The sequence below is a fragment of the Heterodontus francisci genome, unplaced genomic scaffold (genome assembly GCF_036365525.1).
Source record: "Heterodontus francisci isolate sHetFra1 unplaced genomic scaffold, sHetFra1.hap1 HAP1_SCAFFOLD_56, whole genome shotgun sequence".
In the NCBI taxonomy this organism is placed as follows: domain Eukaryota; kingdom Metazoa; phylum Chordata; class Chondrichthyes; order Heterodontiformes; family Heterodontidae; genus Heterodontus; species Heterodontus francisci.
In genome coordinates, this window is record NW_027141174.1 from 12,376,149 (window position 1) to 12,397,700 (window position 21,552).

A 21,552-nucleotide genomic window follows, 5' to 3' on the forward strand; every position below is an offset into this window, starting at 1 on the left:
GCAGGCAGTTTTAAGTGGGGATGGGATCTGTTCAGTCCGCATTGTAGAACGGCCTGGTGTCCGGTGACAGAGAGGAACTGTGATTGTTCAATGGAGATTGGGGGTTTATTCATTCCCATATTGGGGAACAGTCTGTTATCCAGATCATAAAGAGGTCTGTGGTTGCACAATGGAAATGGGGACATGATTATTCCTGCATTGCAGAACTGCCTATTATCCAGGTCAGAGAGAGGAGCTGAGATTGCTAAATAAAGGCATGAGATTTGTTAATTGCCGCATTGTGTAACATTCTGGTATCTGGGTCAGAGAGAGGATCTGATATTGTCCAATAAGGATGGGGATTTATTCATTCCAGCATTGTGGAAATGACACTTTTCTGGGTCAGAAAGATGTGATTGGATTGTTACATGGAGATGGGTGACTTGTTCATTTCCGCATTCTGTAAGATCATAAGATCATAAGGTCATAACAACTAGGAGCAGGAGTAGGCCATCCGGCCCCTCGAGCCTGCTCCGTCACTCAATGAGATCATGGCTGATCTTTTCGTCGACTCAGATCCACTTACGCGCATTCTCACCGTATCCCTTAATTCCTTTATTGTTCAAAAAGATATCTGCCTTAGCTTTAAAAACGTTTACTGAAGAAGCGTCAACTACTTCACTGGGCAAGGAATTCCATAGATTAACAACCCTCTGGGTGAAGAAGTTCCTTCTTAATTCAGTCCTAAATCTGCTCCCTCTAATCTTGAGGTTATGCCCTCTTGTCCAAGCTTGACCTGCCAGTGGAAACATCCTCTCCACTAGTATGTTATCTATTCCCTTCATGATTTTATATGTTTCTGTAAGATCCCCCTCATTCTTCCGAATTCCAATGAATATAATCCCAATCTACTCAGACTCTCCTCATAAGCCAACCCCATCAACTCCGGAATCAACCTAGTGAACCTCCTCTCCAGTGCCAGTACATCCTTTCTCAAGTAAGGAGACCAAAACTGCGCACAGTACTCCAGGTGCGGCCTCACCAGTACCTTATACAGCTGCAACATAACCTCTCTGCTTCTGAACTCAATCGCTTTTGCAATGAAGGACAAAATTCCATTTGCCTTCCTAATTACTTGCTGTACCTGAAGACCAACCTTCTGCGATTCATGCACAATATCACCAAGGTCCCTCTGCATAGCAGCATGCTGCAACTTTTTACCATTCAAGTAATAATCCGTTTTACTATTACTCCTACCGAAATGAATGACTTCACATTTATTAACATTGTATTCCATCTGCCAGACCTTTGCCAACTCACTCAATGTATCTATGTTCCTCTGCAAAGTTTCACAGTCATCTGCAAACTTTGCTCTGCCACTCATCTTAGTGTCATCTGCAAACTTTGAGACCCAACACGTGGTCCCCAACTCCAAATCATCTATATAAATTGTAAATAATTGCGGTCCCAACACCGATCCCTGCGGCACACCACTAGTGACTGATTGCCAACCAGAGTAGCACTCATTTATCCCCACTCTCTGCTTCCTGTTAGTCAACCAATCCTCTATCCATGCCAAAAGTTTACCACTAACGCCATGCATCCTTATCTTATGCAGCAGCCTCGAGTGCGGCAGCTTGTCGAAGGCCTTTTTGGAAATCTAGTTATACCACATCCACTGGGTTCCCAATGTCCACCTTGCTCGTAATGTCATCATAGAATTCCAAAAGATTTGTCAAGCATGACCTGCCCTTCATGAACCCATGCTGCGTCTGCCCAACGGGACAATTTCTATCGATATGCCCTGCTATTTCTTCCTTGATAATAGGCTCATGCATCTTCCCCACTGCAGAGGTTAATCTAACCGGTCTATAATTCCCCATCTTTTGTCTTCCTCCCTTTTTAAACAGTGGCGTCACATCTGCTGTTTTCTAATCGGCTGGGACTACCCCAGAGTCCAGCGGATTTTGGAAAATTACCACCAGTGCACCTGCTATTTCTCCCGCCATCTCTTTTAGTACCCTAGGATGCATTCCATCAGGGCCAGGAGACTTATCAATCCTTAGCTCCATTAGCTTGCCCAACACTACCTCTTCCGTAATAGTAATTGTGTCCAGGTCCTCACCTACGTTCGTCTCTTTGTCAATTACTGGCATGTTATTAATGTCCTCCACTGTGAAGACCGATACAAAATAGCTGCTCAATGCCTCGGCCATTTCATCATATCCCATAACTAAATTCCCCTTCTCATCCTCTAAAGGACCAACGTTTACTTTAGCCACTCTTTTTCGTTTTATATATTTATAGAAACGTTTGCTATCTGTCTGTATATCCTGTGCTAGTTTTTTCTCATGTTCTTTCTTACTTTTCTTTATAGGTCTTTTTGTGGCTTTCTGTTGACCTTTAAAGTTTTCCCAATCTTCTAGTTTCATGCTGTTTTTTGGCCACTTTGTATGCCTTTTCTTTCAATTTGATATTTCTTCGACACCCATGGCAGATTACCCATTTTCTTCCAGTCCTTCCTTTTCACTGGAATATACTTTTGCTGAGCACTTTGAAAAATTGCTTTGAAAGTCCCCCACTGCTCGTCAACTGTCCCACCATAAAATCTTTGTTTCCAGTCTACTTTAGCCAAGTCCTCCCTCATTCTATTGTAATCCCCCTTGTTCAAGCACAGGACCCTGGTATTGGATTTTATCTTCACACTCTCCATCTGTATTCTAAATTCAACCATATTGTGATCACTCCTTCCAAGAGGATCCCTAACTATGAGGTCATTAATTATTTCTCAGAGCCGATCGACTGAACTCTGGGATGTGGCTCTCCACGGTCTACACGGCCATTCAGTATGTAAATTCCAACAGTTTGGGTGTCTTTTTCGGGGCTGTTCTACTGCACTCATGGATGTGGCTCTCCTCTGCAACTTCTTTAATCGATAATTAATCTCCAAATTTTTGAACCCTTCTCTCAGACCAGATCTACTGCAATCAGAGATCTGGCTGTCCTCTTTTTCTGTTGCAATTCAATATTGAAATTTCAAGTGGTAAGATGTCTCTCTCATGACTGCACTACTATACTATGGGATTTGGATCTTCTCTATCACTGAGACCATTCAAAAATTAAATTTCAAACGTTGGACCACCACTCAGGACTGATCTACGGCACTCTGGAATGTGGCTTTCATCTTTAACCACGACCATTCATCAATTAAGCTACAAATGTTAGAATACCTCATTGAGAGGTGCTCCACTGTTCCCTGTGATGTATCTATACTGTTCAACTGTGTCCATTTAGTTACGAATTTCCAGAATGTTCGAGTGTCTATTAAAATCTCACACTTCGTTGTGTTAATAACATGAAAAGAAAACGATTTTCAGAGGACTTGGACACCTGCAAATAGCTGGAAGGTTTGGATGTTGACTTTGTATACAATAATAGGAACCCCATTATTTTAAAGAAGTCAGCCAAGGGATTGATCTCCTCAAGAAAACACTTTGAGTAACAGTGAAGACACTGCTATGTTGCTACTTTGAGCCCCAGCAGACCTGTTACAGCACCCCTGCTGAACTACCTATGTGATGCCTGCAGCAGACGAATTGCCCTGAACGCCTACCTATCACAACTGTTCATCACCCTCACTCGGAGAGACTTCACAGAATCGTTATAGCGCAGGAGGAGGCCATTCGTCCCATGGTGTGAGCACTGGCTCTCTGAAAGAACAGTTCCCTCAGTTGCATTTCCCTGCCTTCTCCCGATAACCCTGCACATTCTTCCTTTTCATTTAACTGTCTTGCTCCCTTTTGAATGCTTAATTGAATCTGCCTCCACCACATTCTCAAGGAGCGCATTCCAGACCTCAATCACTCGCTCCATGAAAAGGTTTTTCCCCATGCCACTTTTGATTCTCTTACCAAACACTTTAAATCTCTGCCCTCTCGTTCTCGATCCTTTCACGGGAGAAAACATTTTCTTTCTATTTACTGTGTCCAGACCCCTGATGAGTTTGATTTTTGTTTTCATTCGTTCATGGGATGTGGGTGGCTTTGGCTGGGACAGTATTTCATGCCCATCCATAATACCCTTAAGAAATAGATGGTGAGCCGCCTTTGGTGCCGTTATTGACTTTGCAGCGGTTTGATACAACTGCCCATTTCAGAGGCAATTTCAGAGTCAATCAAATTACTGTGAGTCTGGACTCACCTGTAGATCGGACCAAATAAGGACAGTAGATTTGCTTCCCGAAAGCACATTAGTGAATCAGATGAGGTTTTACAACAATCGGCAATGGCTATCATTAGACTAGCATTTAATTCAACATTTATTGATTGAATTCAAATTCACCGTTTGCTGTGGGATCAGCCCTACTCTTTCTTTTACCAAACTTTTGCTATGTATATGCTTATAGAAAACTGTGGGATTTCCTTTAATGCTAGCTGCCAGTCTCTTTTCATACTGTCTGTTTCCTTCTCTTATTTACTTTTTCACATCCCCTTGGATCTTCTACATTCAGCCTGGTTGTCAATATTTTTTTCTATCTGGCATCTGACATAAGTAAACTGTTCTTCTTTATCGTAATCTCTACCTCGTTTGTCATCCAGGGGGTTCTGGATTTGTTTGCCCTAATTTTCCCCTTCCAAGCAACATACCTTGACTGTGCCCAATCTATCTCTACTTTGCAGGTCGCGCATTGTTCTTCCATCGGTTTTCCTGCCAGCTTTTGACTCCAATTTAACCAGCCCAGCTGAATTCTTACCCCACTGAAGTTGGACATCCCCCAGTTAACTATTCTTGCCCTGGATTGCTCTTTGTCCTTTTCCATCGTCAGCCTAAACCTTATGACACAATGATTATAATCCCCTAAATGCTCTCTAACTGTTACTTGATCCACTTGGCCCACCTAATTTCCAAACACGAGGTCGAGCAGTGCTTCCTTTCTCGTTCGACTAGCAACATACTGTTGCAGAACATTTTCCTGAACACACTCAAGAAGCTCTTGCCCCTCACGGCTCTTTACACTGCAATTATCCCAGGCTATGTTTGGATAATTGAAGACCCATTATAACTACCTTATAATCTTTGTACCTCTCTGCAATTGCCTTGCAAATTTGTTCCACCACATCCTTCACCCAGTTGGTGGCCTATAGACAACACCGAGCAATGTAACTGCACCTTTTTTGTTCCAGAGTGCGAGCCAAATCCAAGTTCATTCTGTCCTCGACCCCTCTCGGACTTCCTTTCTCCCTGGAACTGCAATGATCTCATTAATCAATGCCACCACCCCTCTCTCTTTCTTTTTCTCTTTCCTATCTTTCCTGAACACCTGTTATCCAGGTATATTTAACACCCAGTCCTGCCACTCTTAGGGCCAGGTCTCTGTTATCGCCACAACATCATATTTCCAAATGGAAATCTGCGCCTGTACCTCGTCAGTCTTATTAAGCACACTGTGTATATTCACATGCATGCACATTAACCCTGATACAGACTTTATTACTTTCTCCGTTACTCTGACCCCAACTAATAATGAACAATTCCCTACTCTTGTGCTATCTATCTACCCGAGCATTCTGAACTCTTTGGCATTCCTCTCTGATACTTGCTCCTGCCTCCTACAGCCCTGACAAGTTACCAGTATAACTTTCTCCAATCTGAGCTCCCTCTCAGGTTCGCATCCCCCTGACAATTTGGTTTCAACCCTCCTCAATAACACTAAAAAATCACCTTGCCAGAATATTTGTCCTCGACATGCTAAGATGCAACCCATCCATCATGCACAAGTCCCACCTGCTCCAGAAGCTGTTCTAATGTCGTAGAAATCTGACGCCCACCCTCTTACACCAATTATCCTGCCACGTGTTCAATCGCTCAAGTCTTCCACTCCGATACTCAGTTGCACGTGGGACTGGGAGGAATCCTGAGATTACTGCTTTTGAGATCCTGCTTTTTCATATCCTTCTTCGCTCCGTAAAATCTGCTTTCAGGACCTCATCCTCCCTCTTACCACATTTCATTCGCATTGTTTTTTCATATGCCCGAGTCTCTATCGTCTGAGGAATTTGAAGTTATACCCGTTATATATAAGTCTAGGCAGTGCTTCTAGTACTGACGCCTGGGCAACGCCATTCTATACTCTATGCTCTACCCTCTAGTGTCCAAACAACAAACGTTCACCGCTTCTCTCGGCATTATGTTATTCAGCTAATATCATCTCCATGCTCCCACTACCCCTTTAATCCATGAGGTTCAGAGATCCCAAATGGGTTTATTAAATGTTACTTGATTCCAAGGCTTTTTATCGTCCAAATACAAAGCATCAACCGTGCAATCCTCATCAACTCTCTCCAATGCATCAGCAAAGGGCTAGACGGCCATTGACAGACATGATTTACCATTAACATATCTGTGTTGCTTCTCATTTATAATCTCATGCTTTCTGAAAAGCACAATTTCCTTGTCTCAGATTATAGACTGGAAGGATGTCCCCAACATTTCACCGAGGTTTGCCTGATAGACCTGTAATTACATGGTTTATCACATCTCTCCTGTTTAAAAGAGGGTTTAACATTTGCCTCCTCCAGCCCTCGAGCACCATTTTATTGTGATTCAAGCTGTGTTTGATTGGAAGGAGTTAACTGCACCTGTCTGTTCAGTGACTGTGATTATTGTCAGCCTCCATGGACCCAAATTGTGACACTGGAGATTTCACCTCTACTATTAATAAGGGACTCCTTTCAATGTGCTACCCCATCGTGTTAGAGCGAACACCACCTCTGGCACCAACAGAGATCAGTGGCATCAGAGGCAGGGAGCGAATACATTTGAGTCTGAGAAAAATAGATTGGAATGCTGCAACAATGGGTCAAAATCTGAGAACAATAGCTTGGAATGTTACAAGAATGGGTCATAATCTTAAAACAATAGATCGGAATGCTGCAACAACAGACAGGAGTTTCTCCTGGGAGTTTGACTATCTTTCTGCATACTATGATGAGCTATCTTTAAACTGGCGGATTTTGCTCTCACTTTCGATTATTCAGTACTTTTATTACCCCATCCTGGCTACTGTTGCTGTACCTGGTAAGCTTCGCTATCCAGCTATTGAATATATAAACCATCTTCAACTGCATTACTTCTCCTGTCATTTACTTTGCCCTCCTTGTTGTTGGCATTGCTGGTAAGTATTTTCTAACTGCTCTTCTAAATTACTCTCATCTTTACTCCTGTTGGTGTCTCTGGAAAGACTCTAAATACAGCTATGAGATCTTTAAAAGTGATTCATTATATGCGTAGATCACATTTGAGACAATTACTCTACTTCTCATTTAAGCTTCGTATTTATTTATGTTTTTATTTACTCATTGGATGTGGGCGTCGCTGGCTAGGCAAGCATTTATCACAATTCCCAAATTGCCTATGAGTAGGTGGTTGTGAGTTGACTTGCTGCAGTTCATGTGAGGGAGGTACATCCACAGTGCTGCTGGAAAGGAATGTTTCTGGATTTTAACACAGCGACAGGGAAGCAACGGCGATAAAGCTCCAAGTCGAGATGGTGCGTGGCTTGGAGGGGAACTTGCAGGTGGTGGTGTTTCCGGCATTTGCTGCCCTTGTTCTTCTCGTTGGTAGAGGTCGTGATTTTGGAAGATGCTGCCTAAAGAGCGTTGGTGTGTTGCTGGAGTGCATCTTGTAGATGGTGCACACTGCTGCCACTGTGTGTCGGTGGTGGAGAGAGCGAATGTTTTTGGATGGGATGTCAATCAGCAGGTTTATTGCACTGAAAAAGGCCCTTCGGCCCACCGAGTCTGTGCTGACCAACAACCACCCATTTATACTAATCAAAAGAACAACAAGAACAAAGAACAGTGCAGCAAAGGAACAGGCCATTCGGCCCTCCAAACCAGCGCCGATCTTGATGCTGGCCGAAACTAACACCTTCTGCACTTCTGGGGCCCATATCCTTGTAGTCCCTTCCTATTTATGTATTAGTCAAGATGTCTCTTAAATGTCGTTATCATATCTGCGTCCACTACATCCACTGGCAGCAAGTTCCAAGCACTCACCACCCTCTGTGTAAAAAACTTGCCTCGCACATCCCCTCTAAACTTTGCCCCTCGCACCTTAAACCTATGACCCCGAGTAACTGACTCTTCCACCCTGGGAAAAAGCTTTTGACTATCCACCCTGTCCATGCAGCGCATAACTTAGTCAACCTCCATCATGTCGCCCCTCCACCTCCATCGTTCCAGTGAAAACAATCCGAGTTTCTCGAACCTCACCTGCATTAGACCTTCCGAAAAGCATTACATCACACTTGTCCGGATTAATCTCCATCTGCCATTTCTCCGCCCAAGTCTCTAACCGATCTATATCCTGCTGTATCCTCTGACAATCCTCATCATTATCCTCAACTCCACCAACCTTTGTGTCGTCCGCAAACTTACTAATCAGACCAGCTACATTTCCCTCCAAATCATTGATGTATACTGCAAAGAGCAAAGGTCTCAGCACTGATTCCTGTGGAACAACACTAGTCACATCCCTCCATTCAGAAAAACACCCATCCACTGCTACCCTCTGTCTTCTATGACCGAGCCAGTTCTGTATCCATCTTGCCACCTCCCCTCTGATCCCATGTGACTTCACCTTTTGTATCAGTCGGACATGAGGGACCTTGTCAAAGCCTTTACTACAGTCCATTTAGATAACATCGACTACCCTTCCTTCATCAATCATCTTCGTCACTTCCTCAAAAAACTCAATCAAATTCGTAAGACACGACCTCCCCATCACAAAACCATGCTGTCTGTCGCTATTAATCCTACATGAATCCCATATTCTCTGTCACATCTCCACTATTCTCCTGCCGACACTAGGGGAAATTTACAAGGGCCAATTTACCTATCAACCTGCAAGGCTTTGGCAAGAAACCGGAGCACCTGGCGGAAACCCACGCAGTCACAAGGAGAACATTCAAACTCCACACAGTGCAGTACCCAGAACTGAAGCCGTGTCGCTGCAGCTGTGAGGCTGCGGTGCGAACCACTGCGCCACTGTGCCGCCCGTGTCGTTTCGTCCGGGATGTTCATGAGCTTCTTGAGTGTTGTTGGAGAACTTCTTTCCCTCCGTATCTCACCCTGACCGTTGTTTTGGGCTCCATAGAGACACTGATGCCAGTGCTGCAAAACCAGAAACTACGCAAATGTATGGGACAATCTGCCGGCCATTACCGTAATGTCCCATGTTGTGCTCCATATTGGGCTGTGGATTCTTGCAGCGTTGACACCCGTTTTTGAAGCTTGATCTCTGTGTGTCCATTGACCACCTGTGTTAGTCAGTCTCAGGTCAAAATGCGTTTGGTAGCACCAGGAACGTCCCCTCCAGCATTATTTATAAGGTCCAGGCATTCTGCATGCAGGTGAAGGGCTGATAGCATACTTCTGCTATGGAAACGTTAATGGTGGTACTGTGAATTATTTTATTGCACCGTGTGGGGCGGTGAAGGTGGGAGGAATGGGTTGTTGCCAGTTGTTGCATACACGAGGCCAGAGGATTTGGTGACTCAGTTCTGGACGAGGTATGATACAGTGCATCTGGGTCTGTAGCAGTGATCACGGAATGGAACAGAGGAATCTCTGCAAAGAAAGAAGGGGAGGAGGAGGAGTCAGTCCTACCCAGCCAGCCTTCGCCAAGAGCAAATTTTTTACCTACAACCAACCCAGGATGAGTGTGTGAGGCAACTCCAATTTAAGAAGGAGATGGTCACAGAGCTGTTGCACCTTCGACAACAGGACCTGGAGATTAGAATTAGAATTAGGATTAGAACATGACAGCGCATTACAGGCCCTTCGGCCCTCGATGTTGCGCCGACCTGTGAAACTATCTGACCTACACTATTCCATTTTCATACATATGTCTATCCAATGACCACTGAAATGACCTTAAAGATGGAGAGTCTACTACTGTTGCAGGCAGGGCGTTCCACGCCCCTACTACTCTCTGTGTAAATAAACTACCTCTAACATCTGTCCGATATCTATCTCCCCTCAACTTAAAGCTATGTCCCCTCGTGTTTACCATCACCAGCTGAGGAAAAAGACTCTCACTATCCACACTATCTAACCCTCTGATTATCTTATATGTCTCTATTAAGTCACCTCTCTCCCTCCTTCTCTCCAACGAAAACAACCTCAAGTCCCTCAGCCTTTCCTCGTAAGACCTTCCCTCCAAACCAGGCAACTTCCTAGTAAATCTCCTCTGCACCCTTTCCAAAACTTCCACATCCTTCCTCTAATGCGGTGACCAGAACTGCATGCAATACTCCAGCTGCGGCCGCACCAGAGCTTTGTACAGCTGCAGCATGACCTCGTGGCTCCGAAACTCGATCCCCCTACTAATAAAAGCTAACACACCATCTGCCTTCTTAACAGCCCTATTAAACTGGGTAGCAACTTTCAGGGATTTATGTACCTGGACACCAAGATCTCTCTGCTCATCTACACTACCAAGAATCTTCCCATTAGCCCAGTACTCTGCATTCCTGTTACTCCTTCCAAAGTGAATCACCTCACACTTTTCCGCATTAAACTCTATTTGCTATCTCTCAGCCCAGCTCTGCAGCCTATCTATGTCCCTCTGTACCCTACAACATCCTTCGGCACTATCCACAACTCCACCGACCTTCGTGTCATCCGCAAATTTACTAACCCACCCTTCTACACCCTCTTCCAGGTCATTTATAAAAATAACAAACAGCAGTGGCCCTAAAACAGATCCTTGCGGAACACCACTAGTCACTGAACTGCAGGATGAACATTTGCCATCAGCGACCACCCTCTGTCTTCTTTCAGCTAGCCAATTTCTGATCCAAAGCTCTAAATCACCTTCAACCCCATACATCCGTATTTTCTGCAATAGCCTACCGTGGGGAACCTTATCAAACGCCTTACTGAAATCCATATACACAACATCCACTGCTTTACCCTCATCCACCTGTTCGGTCACCTTCTCAAAAAACTCAATAAGGTTTGTGAGGCACGACCTACCCTTCACAAAACCGTGCTGACTACCGCTAATGAACTTATTCTTTTCAAGATGATTATAAATACTGTCTCTTATAACCTTTTCCAACATTTTACCCACAACCGAAGTAAGGCTCACAGGTCTATAATTACCAGGGCTGTCTCTACTCCCCTTCTTGAACAAGGGGACAACATTTGCTATCCTCCAGTCTTCCGGCACTATTCCTGTCGACAATGACGACAAAAAGATCAAGGACAAAGGCTCTGCAATCTCCTCCCTTACTTCCCAGAGAATCCTAGGATAAATCCCATCTGGCCCATCTGGCCCAGGGGACTTATCTATTTTCACACTTTCCTAAATTGCTAACACATCCTCCTTGTGAACCTCAATCCCATCTAGCCTGGTAGTCTGAATCTCAGTATTCTCCTCGACAACATTTGTTTTCTCTACTGCAAATACTGACGAAAATGATTCATTTTACGCTTCCCCTATCTCCTCTGATTCCACACACAACTTCCCACTACTATCCTTGATTGGCCCTAATCTAACTCTAGTCATTCTTTTATTCCTGCTATACCTTTCGAAAGCCTTAGGGTTTTCCTTGATCCTATGCGCCAATGACTTCTCGTGTCCTCTCCTTGCTCTTCTTAGCTCTCCCTTTAGATCCTTCCTGGCTAGCTTGCAACTCTCAAGCGCCCTAACTGAGCCTTCACGTCTCATCCGAACATAAGCCTTCTTCTTCCTCTTGAGAAGCGCTTCAACTCCTTTCATAAACCACGGCTCCCTCGCTCGACAACTTCCTCCCTGCCTGACAGGTACATACTTATCAAGGACACGCAGTCGCTGCTCTTTGAAAAACCTCCACATTTCGATTGTGCCCATCCCCTGCAGTTTCCTTCCCCATTCTACGCATCCTAAATCTTGCCTAATCGCATCATAATTTCCTTTCCCACAGCTATAATTCTCGCCCTGCGGTATATACCTGTCCCTGCCCATCGCTAAGGTAAACCTAACCGAATTTAGTTTAGATTACAGATACAGCACTGAAACAGGCCCTTCGGCCCACCGAGTCTGTGCCGACCATCAACCACCCATTTATACTAATCCTACACTAATCCCATCTTCCTAAAACATCCCCAGCTGTCCCTATATATTCCCCTACCACCTACCGATACTTGGGGCAATTTATAATGACCAATTAACCTATCAACCTGCAAGTCTTTGGCATGTGGGAGGAAACCGGAGCACTCGGAGGAAACCCACGCAGACACAGGGAGAACTTGCAAACTCCGCACAGGCAGTACCCAGAATCGACCCGGGTCGCTGGAGCTGTGAGGCTGCAGTGCTAACCACTGCGCCACTGTGCCACCCCTTGTGATCACTATCACGAAAGTGCTCACCGACATCTAAATCTAAAACCTGGCCTGATTCATTACCCAGTACCAAATCCAATGTGGCATCGCCCCTGGTTGGCCTGTCTACATACTGTGTCAGAAAACCCTCCTGCACACACTGGACAAAAACTGACCCATCTAACGTACTCGAACTGTAGTATTTCCAGTCAATATTTGGAAAGTCAAAGTCCCCCATAACAACTACCCTGTTACTCTCGCTCCTGTCGAGAATCATCTTCGCTATCCTTTCCTCTACATCTCTGGAACTATTCAGAGGTCTATAGAAGACTCCCAACAGGGTGAACTCTCCTCTCCTGTTTCTAACCTCGGCCCATACTACCTCAGTAGACGAGTCCTCAAACGTCCTTTCTGACGCTGTAATACTCTCCTTGATTAACAATGCCACACCACCCCCCCCCCCTTTTACCATCTTCTCTGTTCTTACTGAAACACCTAAATCCCGGAACCTGCAACATCCATTCCTGCCCCTGCTCTACCATGTCTCCGAAATGGCCACAACATCGAGATCCCAGGTACCAACCCATGCTGCAAGCTCACCCACCTTATTGCGGATGCCTCTGGCGTTGAAGTAGACACACTTTAAACCAAGTTCTTACTTGCCAGTGCCCTCTTGCGTCCTTGTAACCTTATCCCTGACCTCACTACTCTCAACATCCTGTACACTGGAACTACAATTTAGGTTCCCATTCCCCTGCTGAATTAGTTTAAACACCCCCGAAGAGCACTAGCAAATCTCCCCCCCCCAGGATATTGGTACCCTTCTGGTCCAGGTGAAGACCCTCCTGTTTGTAGAGGTCCCACCTACCCCAGAAAGAGCCCCAATTATCCAGGAAACCAAAATCCTCCCTCCTACACCATCCCTGCAGCCACGTGTTCAACTCCTCTCTCTCCCTATTCCTCTCTTCGCTGTCATGTGGCACGGGCAACAACCCAAAGATAACAACTCTATTTGTTCTCGCTCTAAGCTTCCACCCTAGCTCCCTGAATTTCTGCCTTAAATCCCCATCTCTCATCCTACCTCTGTCGTTGGTGCCTATGTGTACCACGACTTGGGGCTGCTCCCCCTCCCCCTTAAGGATCCCAAAAACACGATCCGAGACATCACGAACCCTGGCACCTGGGAGGCAACACACCAACCGTGAGTCTCTCTCGTTCCCACAGAACCTCCTATCTGTTCCCCTAACTATGGAGTCCCCAATGACTAATGCTCTGCTCCTCTTCCCCCTTCCCTTCTGAGCAACAGGGACAGATTCTGTGCCAGAGACCTGTACTCCGTTGCTTACCCCTGTTAAGTCGTCCCCCGCAACAGTATCCAAAACGGTATACCTGTTGTTGAGGGAAACGGCCACAGGGGATCCCACAACTGCCTGCTGGTTCCCTCTCCTTCCCCTGACAGTAACCCATCTACCTACTTCTTTTACCTGAGGTGCGACTACCTCCCCATAACTCCTCTCAATAACCCCCTCCACCTCCCGAATGATCCGAAGTTCATCCAGCTCCAGCTCTAGTTCCCTAACGCGGTCTTTGAGGAGCTGGAGTTGGGTGAACTTCCCGCAGATGCAGTCAGCAGGGACACTCTTGGCGACCCTTACCTCCCACATTCTGCAGGAGGAACATACAACTGCCTTAACCTCCATTCCCACTATTCTTAAGTCCCAACAAATCTGCTGGAAAACCAAAAGAAAAAGTCAAAACTTGTTCGCTTAGCATTCCGACGGACAGAACTTTTTAAATAAAAAGTTTACCTTATCAACACACAAGGGTCCTTTTTTTTGGTTAGAGGAGGAGGGTGGGTGGGAGACAGGACACGTGTAGTGTCTCGGATAGAGCCACTCCCCAAATATATAGTTTTTACTTACCCAGCAGTCCCCTGGTCCTCCGAAAACAAAAGGGAATTAACTTCTAACTTGCACTGAAACTGACCAGCTGCAAGTTTGCTCCGCACCTCCACTTCTGTCAAAGTTGCTGCAACCAAAACTAAAAGATGCGCACCAGGGCAAGGATGTGGCGGCCAGTTTCAGTTTCATTGAACTTCTTTGCACCCGGAGCTATGCAGGCAGGAGCCGGCAATGTATCCAATGAGTCACTGCATACAGTTCATCGATGCGTCCGGGAGACGACAAATGTCATCTATACTCGGTTAGGTGATACACTGTTTCTCCCTCTGCAGGGAGCAGCACGATGTGAGGTCCCATGGCTTTGCCAGGAGAGCGGGATTTGCAATGGTGTACGTGGCTCTGTGGAACCTCATATGTCAATGGGGAAAGGTATAGGATCTGAAAGAACTCTCACACCATTACTGCACAGCCGCCATGTGACCATGCACAATATATCATTTCGGTGAATGTCCACTAATCTGGCAGTAGCCATGATCCCTTCATTCTGAAGCAGTGCATGTTCACAACGACTTCGACCCTCCAAGGAGCACCAAAATGTGGTTTTCCAGAGAATAAGGCCACCAACTCTTTCCATAGATAATGAATTCTCTCCGCCCAAACTCATACCCCTCTGTCCCCAAGCAACCAAAAATAACACAGGTTTAACGTGAAAAATGGAGCCAACAGATACATCGCAGAGCAAGCAATCGGCGTGATGAAGCACTGCTTCCAATGCATGAACCGCTCATGGGGAGCCCTGTAGTACACGGTAGAACAGGTGCACAACTTTGTGTTTTCTGCTGCACACTTCAAATCATTGCCATCGTGACAACAGGGGAATCGGGAGGCCACCTCATGAGGAGGATGTAGAGGATGTAATCTGGTTCCCATCAACACAGACAGGCTGTGAGACAGTTCCTGATAACACTCCAGTACAAATAGGGTAACTTTTATTCCACCAATGGATCCCCCATTCAGCAAGATACATCCATCTGAAACGCCCCATCACAGGAATAGAATTAACAATAGACGTAGACCATTCGGCTCCTCGATCCTGCACAACTATTCAATAAGATCAGGGAGGATCTGTTTGTGTTTCTAATTCCACAATCTCATCGACCCCGATAACCGTTGATTTCCTCACCTAACAGTAATCTATCGACCTCGCCTTGAATAATATTCAATACCCTGCCTCCAGCACCTGTACAAATAATTTTTTCTTGGACATCGAGGTGTCTGACAAACAACCATAGAAAAACTACAGCACAGAAGGAGGCTATTCAGCTCATCGTGTCTGTGCCAGACAAAAAAATACTAGCCGCCCAAGCTATTCCCACCATCCATCAGCTGGTCCATAGCCTTGCAGGTTCCAGCACTTCAGATGCTTGTTCAGGTACCTTTTAAAAGAATTGATGCTTTCTGCCTCCATCATCGTTCCTGACAGTGAATTCCAAACATCCACCACCCTCTCAGTGAAAAACGTTTCCTCATGTCCCCACTATTCCTGCTATAATCACCTTAAATCTGTGCCCCTGGTAACTGACTACTCCACCCGGGGAACCAGATCCTTCCTGTCTGCTCCATCTAGGCCCCTCATCATTATGTACACGTCAATTAATTAACCCCACAGCCTTCACTATTCTAAAGAAAACAAACCTATCTAATCTTTCCTCATAGCTGAAACTTTCAAGCCCTGGCAACATTCTTTTAAATCTCCTCCGTACTTCTTCCAGAGCAATTATGTCCTTTCTGCAATGTGGTAACCAGAACTGTAAGCAGCACTCCAGCTGTGACTCAGCCAGTGTTTTATACTGTTGCAGCATTATATCTCTGTCTTTGTATTCTATCCCTGACCAATAAAGAAAAGCATTCCATGCGCCTTCTTCACCACTCCATCTACCTCTGTACCTCCACCTTCAGCGACCTGCAAGGTCTCTCACCTCTTCTAACCCTCTCAATGCCCTCCCGTTTGCTGTATTTTTTCTTGCGTTATTTGCCCTCCCCAAATGCATTACCACACATTTATCTGTGTTTAATTACATTTGCCACTTTTCTGCCCGGTCAACCAAACCACTGAAATCTTTCTGGAGTCGATCCTCTTCACTGACGACTGCACGGCCAACATTTGTGCCATCAGAAAATTTACCAATCATATTCCAAATCATTCATAAATGCTGCAAACAGCAAAGGACCCAACACTGAAGGTTCTGAAGAAGGGTCAGTGACCCGAAACGTTAACTCTGCTTCTCTTTCCACAGATGCTGCCAGACCTGCTGAGTTTTTTTAACATTTCTTGTTTTTGTTCCCAAAACTGAGCCCTGTGTAACGCCACTGGAAACAGCTTTTCATTCACAAAAACAACGTCAATGACTAGCCTTTGTTTCCTATCTCTGAGCTAATTTTGGATCCAACATGCAACAGTCACCTGCATCCCATAGGCTTTCATTTCACTGATCAGTCTGCCATGTGGGACCTTGTCAAATGTCTTACAAAAATCAATGCGATGCTTTGTGAAGAAGATGTAATTTATTTCTGATTTCCTTTGAAATGCCTGTACGTTATAAACTATAAGCTTTATTTAATGAAAGAAAAAGAAGGATATCTCTTAATTAATGGCAAGGGCTTGCCTTCCTGTCTGAGCTCGCTGACACTGCCACAATCATTAGAGATCCGTTTGTCCAGCGATGGTTATGGTTCCAGGCCAGGTGTAGTACACGCAATGCACCATGCATGTCAACGGAACACCACCACACGTAACAGGCATTTGGCTCTCCAGCCATTTACTGTGGTTAAGTCCTGGTGTAGTACTGACTGTGGCCACGCTCCCTCAGTGACTGACCGCACTTACTTGGTGTCTGGCGATCCAACGATGGGTCTGGTCCCTGGCCTGGTATAGTACAAGAAGTAGGGGCTCCTTCCTGACTGGCTCGCCAGCCCCACCACCCTTACCTGGTGCTGGATCACCAGACAATGGCATGCTCCCAGGCCAGGTGCAGTACCGGCAGCGGCCGCATATCCCAGATTGGGTCTGGTGACCACAATGTAAAGAAATAGTAACTGTGGCTCCAGTGATGGCCTGGTCCCAGGCCTCGTTTAGTCCCATCAGTATTGCATGTTCAGTGACTGGCCCCAGTGAACCCGTCGTGCTTCGCTGGGTTCCAGGTCTCCAGCAATGTTCCTGCCTCCAGGCCTGGTGTCGAATCAGCAATGGGTCCTACTCCCGCACTGATCCAGGCGCCACGCCACACCTGCTGTTTGGGACTCCAGTGAAAGGCCTGGTTCTGAGGGCTGGTGTAGCATCGTCAGTGGCTGCTGCTTGTTAGTTGCTTTTGGCATCCCTGCAACATTTCTCGGGGATTCATTTGCCCAGGTTTTCAGGGCTGCTGCAGTAATGGCAATGGCCTCTACGCCTGAACAGGCCCCAGTGACACCACCACACTTATCAGTGGCCTGGTTCTCTAGCTATGGTCCTAGTCCCAGGCTTGGTTTAGTGATTGTAGTGGCCCCAAACCCAGTTCTGAAGAAGGGTCCCTGACCTGAAACGTTAACTCTGCTTCTCTCTGTACAGATGCTGCCAGACCTGCTGAGTATTTCCAGCATTTCTTGCTTTTATGCCCCATCCCTGTATGGCCCTGGAGATGCTGCGGTACTCAACTGAAGTCTGTACATTTTTTGCTGGATCTTCTCCTCGGGCTGGTCCAACATGGCCTAGGGCCTCCTTTCCCTGACTGTCACTGCTGACCCTGCATTACTTAACTGAAGTCGAGATTCCAGCCATGGTCCTGTTCACGGACCTTGTGTATTGCCAGCAGTGGCTCCCCTGCAGCCTGATGGTTCCCAGCCAGATTTTTTCACTTCCCTGGGTTCCGTGTCTCCAGCAATGCTTCTGGCCTAAATCCTGGTTTAGTACTGGCAGCACCCAACCTCTACTGTTCCCAACAAATCTGTCGCATTTTTATATGGTCCATGGCTCCAGCGATGTATCAACTTTCAGGTCAGGTGCAGTATGAGCATTCGGCCATTCCCTGCCTGGACCCGGTGACCTCGTCATATTTAACTGGAGTTCAGGTCACCACGATGGCCCTGCTCCCAAGGCTAGTTCAGTACCGGTAGTGGTCCCGGTCTCCAGCGATGGTCCTGCTCCGAGGCCTGGTGCTCTAGTGGTAGAATCGCCTGTATCCTGACTGACACTGGTGACCGCACCATATTACCTGGGGGCTGGACTTCAGCAGTAATCTTTTTTCCCAGTACCAGCAGTAGCCCCAACTCACTGACTGGCCCCAGTGACTCTGCTACTCTCACCTGGAGTCTGACGCTCATGCGATGGTCCCAGTCGTAGGCCTGGTGTATTACCAGCAGTGGTTACCCCTACATGATTGTTCCCGGTGACTCCACTGCACAAATCTGGGTCTGTATCCCCTACTATGGTCCTGGCCCATGGTCTGGTTTCGTACTGTCAGTGGACAACGCTCACTGGCTGACGCCAGCAACTCTGCCAGACTAAACTGTGGTCTGGAGCTCCAGCAACCCATCTGCTCCCATGTCTGATGTAGTATAGTTAGTGGCGCCGCTACCTGATATGTCGCAGTTTTGCTGGCACATTCATCTGGAGTTTGGTCTCCAGTGATGCTTCACATCCCAGGCCTGCTGTAGTACCAGCAGCTCCACTGCTCCCAGTAGCATTGCTAATAGAACTGAGCTATTAGTCCTGTGACTGTTTAACTCGTTTAAACAGGCGGGATCTCCATGATTAAATGTACCGGGACCAGGCACCAGGCAGTTAATTGCCCTAGTGCCGCTCAACTGAACTGTGGGATGGTACAAAAGACCGCGGAGGGGTTTCATTCACCTTTTTGTCCTGACATGGGGACCCTCGTTGGCTCCACTAGATTCAGCCGCTGTATCGAGCAGAAAGCCCTGTCAAAGATATAGTAATTTACTCCATCACTGAATGTGCAAAAAATCTACAAATGTCACCAGTACTTCTTCAAACTGCTGCTGTTATTTCCAAACTGGTGTAAAGTTCATCTTCTTTATAGTTAACTTAGTGACAATTGGGATTATTTGTTTAATTGATTTTTCAGTGGACTGATTTCCAATCATTGTTTTGCAATCATTGAATTCCGAACTGCCTGTCTCAGGCGAGGGAATCTCTCTGTCAATCCAGCACTGAACGTTCTGTACAGGACTAAAGTGCAGCAGATGCTGGAAAGTTGAAATTAAAAAAAAAAGAAAGTGCTATAGATGCTGAGCACGTCTGGTAGCATCTGTGGAGGGAGACACAGACTTAATCGTTTCGGTCGCTGACCCTTTGTCAGGACTGCGAGCTCTTTGAGACAGAACAGTCTTGAAACCAGGAAGGGAAAGGCAGAATGGGGAGGATTATAATCAGCGTTGAGTTGAACTACTTCAGCATCATCCTTTTGCCTTTTAATCTCTCCTTCCTTCCAAGTTGTCACAGGTATTCTAATTGTTCCTTCAGTATAAATCAATGAATCGCTAGACACAGTAACACATTTGAAAGTCTCAGTCAGACCTCAATCAAACTGGTAACTTTGCTCACAGCCTAATAAATAATGTGTCTGTTTATTTCCCTTCCTCACAGTTAACTTGATGACGATTGTCATCCTGTCTCGAGGCAAGTGTGGTCTTTCCAAATGTGTCACTCACTATCTGGTGGCCATGGCATCAGCGGATCTACTGGTCAATAGATTCGACGTGATACTGAGGCACATTCCCGTTGTTTACCATGAACAGTTTTATTTCCGGGAGTCCATCCACGTTTGCAATATCCATGCCGTCCTGCTTTATGCAGTCACAGACTGTTCTGTCTGGTTCACCGTCACTTTCACCTTTGATCGATTTGTAGCCATTTGCTGCCAGAAGTTGAAAAGAAAATATTGCACCGAGAAAACGGCAGCTGTGGTTCTGGGAGCAGTGACTGTGCTGAGCTGTTTGAAGAACATTTTCTGGTATTTTATGTTAACAGGTCAGTATATTTTGCACAACCAACCCTGGTTTTGTGCTGTAACAAAGGATGTTGTCTTCTCTCGGGTCTGGGCAACAATCAAGTTCCTCCATAACATTCTAACCCCGGGGATCTTATTTGTGGTGATTCTGCTGCTAAATGCTCTCACCATTAGACACATCTTGCTGAGCAGCAGAGGGCGCAGGAGACTTCGGGCTCACAGCAGTGCCAAGAGTCCGAGATACCCAGAGATGGAGAGCCGATGGAAATCTATCATTTTACTGTTAGTTATCTCAGCCAATTTCATACTTTTATGGGCAATGTTAATGGTGGTTTTGATATGCACCAGAATACGGTATATGAACTTTCATTTTGGGTCTGTGGCTGGAATTCCTGGTTATGTGCGGGAAATGGCCTTCATGCTGCAGCCCCTTAGCTGCTGCTCAAACACTGTGATTTATGCCGTAACCCAGACTCAGTTCAGACAGCAGTTGAAGAAAATGCTGAAATATCCCTTTATGTGATGTTAAGTTCATTCAATGATAAGAGGGACTGTAATCACTCACCGTTTCTAAAAGATTCTCATTTTATTTCACTTTTTCAAACAGCCAGGGGCTGGGTCTGTCACAGCAGGGGCAGGGTCTGTTCACAAGGTGACAGAATAGTTGGGCAGGGATTGTTGCTCATGCTAATGGGGTAGTTTGACCGGGCCTCTTCCACATGCTGTGGAGGTAGTTGAAGGGTATTGCTCCACATGTGGAAGGGGTAGTCCGCCCGGGCCTGTTCCACATGCTGACGGGGTAGCTGGTGGTTATTGCTTCGCATGCTGACAGGGGAGTTGGAAAAGGGCGCATGCTATCAGAAAAGAGCGAGTGTGGGACCAGTCATTATACGGTGACATGGCGGGGAATGGGTCTCTTTCCCATGGTGATGTTTCATGGCCGCGGGGCATGTTCTCAAATGTGAAGTGGGAATGGAGTCGGGACTGTTCTGAAAGGTGACGGGGCAGGGGGTGGGACCTGTTCCACATGGGGATGGGGCTTTGCAGCAGGTTCCTTTTCCCATGGTAATGGGAGCGTGGGGGCGAGTACTGTTCCTATGGTGACCAGAGTGGGGGCGTGGCTGTTCCCAATGGTGAAGGAAGAAGGGACTGGGGGCGGGGTCTGAGGTCCTCAGCCCTGCCCAGCTTGTTCATGTATTGGAGCAGAGCGACAGCGCGAGGGGGACCCGTCAGGAGCAGACCCACCTACCAGCCGTCTCCAAAGCAACTAGGATAAAAACAATTGAAAGAGAAATG

At 46.3% G+C, this 21,552-nt stretch overlaps 1 protein-coding gene across 1 annotated transcript in view; it reads left to right on the plus strand.

Moving 5' to 3' along the window:
• Positions 1 to 6,653: 6,653 nt before the first annotated feature.
• Positions 6,654 to 21,552, plus strand: part of LOC137362386 (probable G-protein coupled receptor 139) — an 81,045-nt gene continuing 66,146 nt past the window's right edge. The window contains exons 1-2 of the mRNA XM_068026796.1: positions 6,654 to 7,056; positions 19,893 to 20,480. Of these exons, the coding sequence (XP_067882897.1) occupies positions 6,654 to 7,056; positions 19,893 to 20,480 (991 nt within the window). The remainder of the gene's footprint in view (positions 7,057 to 19,892; positions 20,481 to 21,552) is intronic.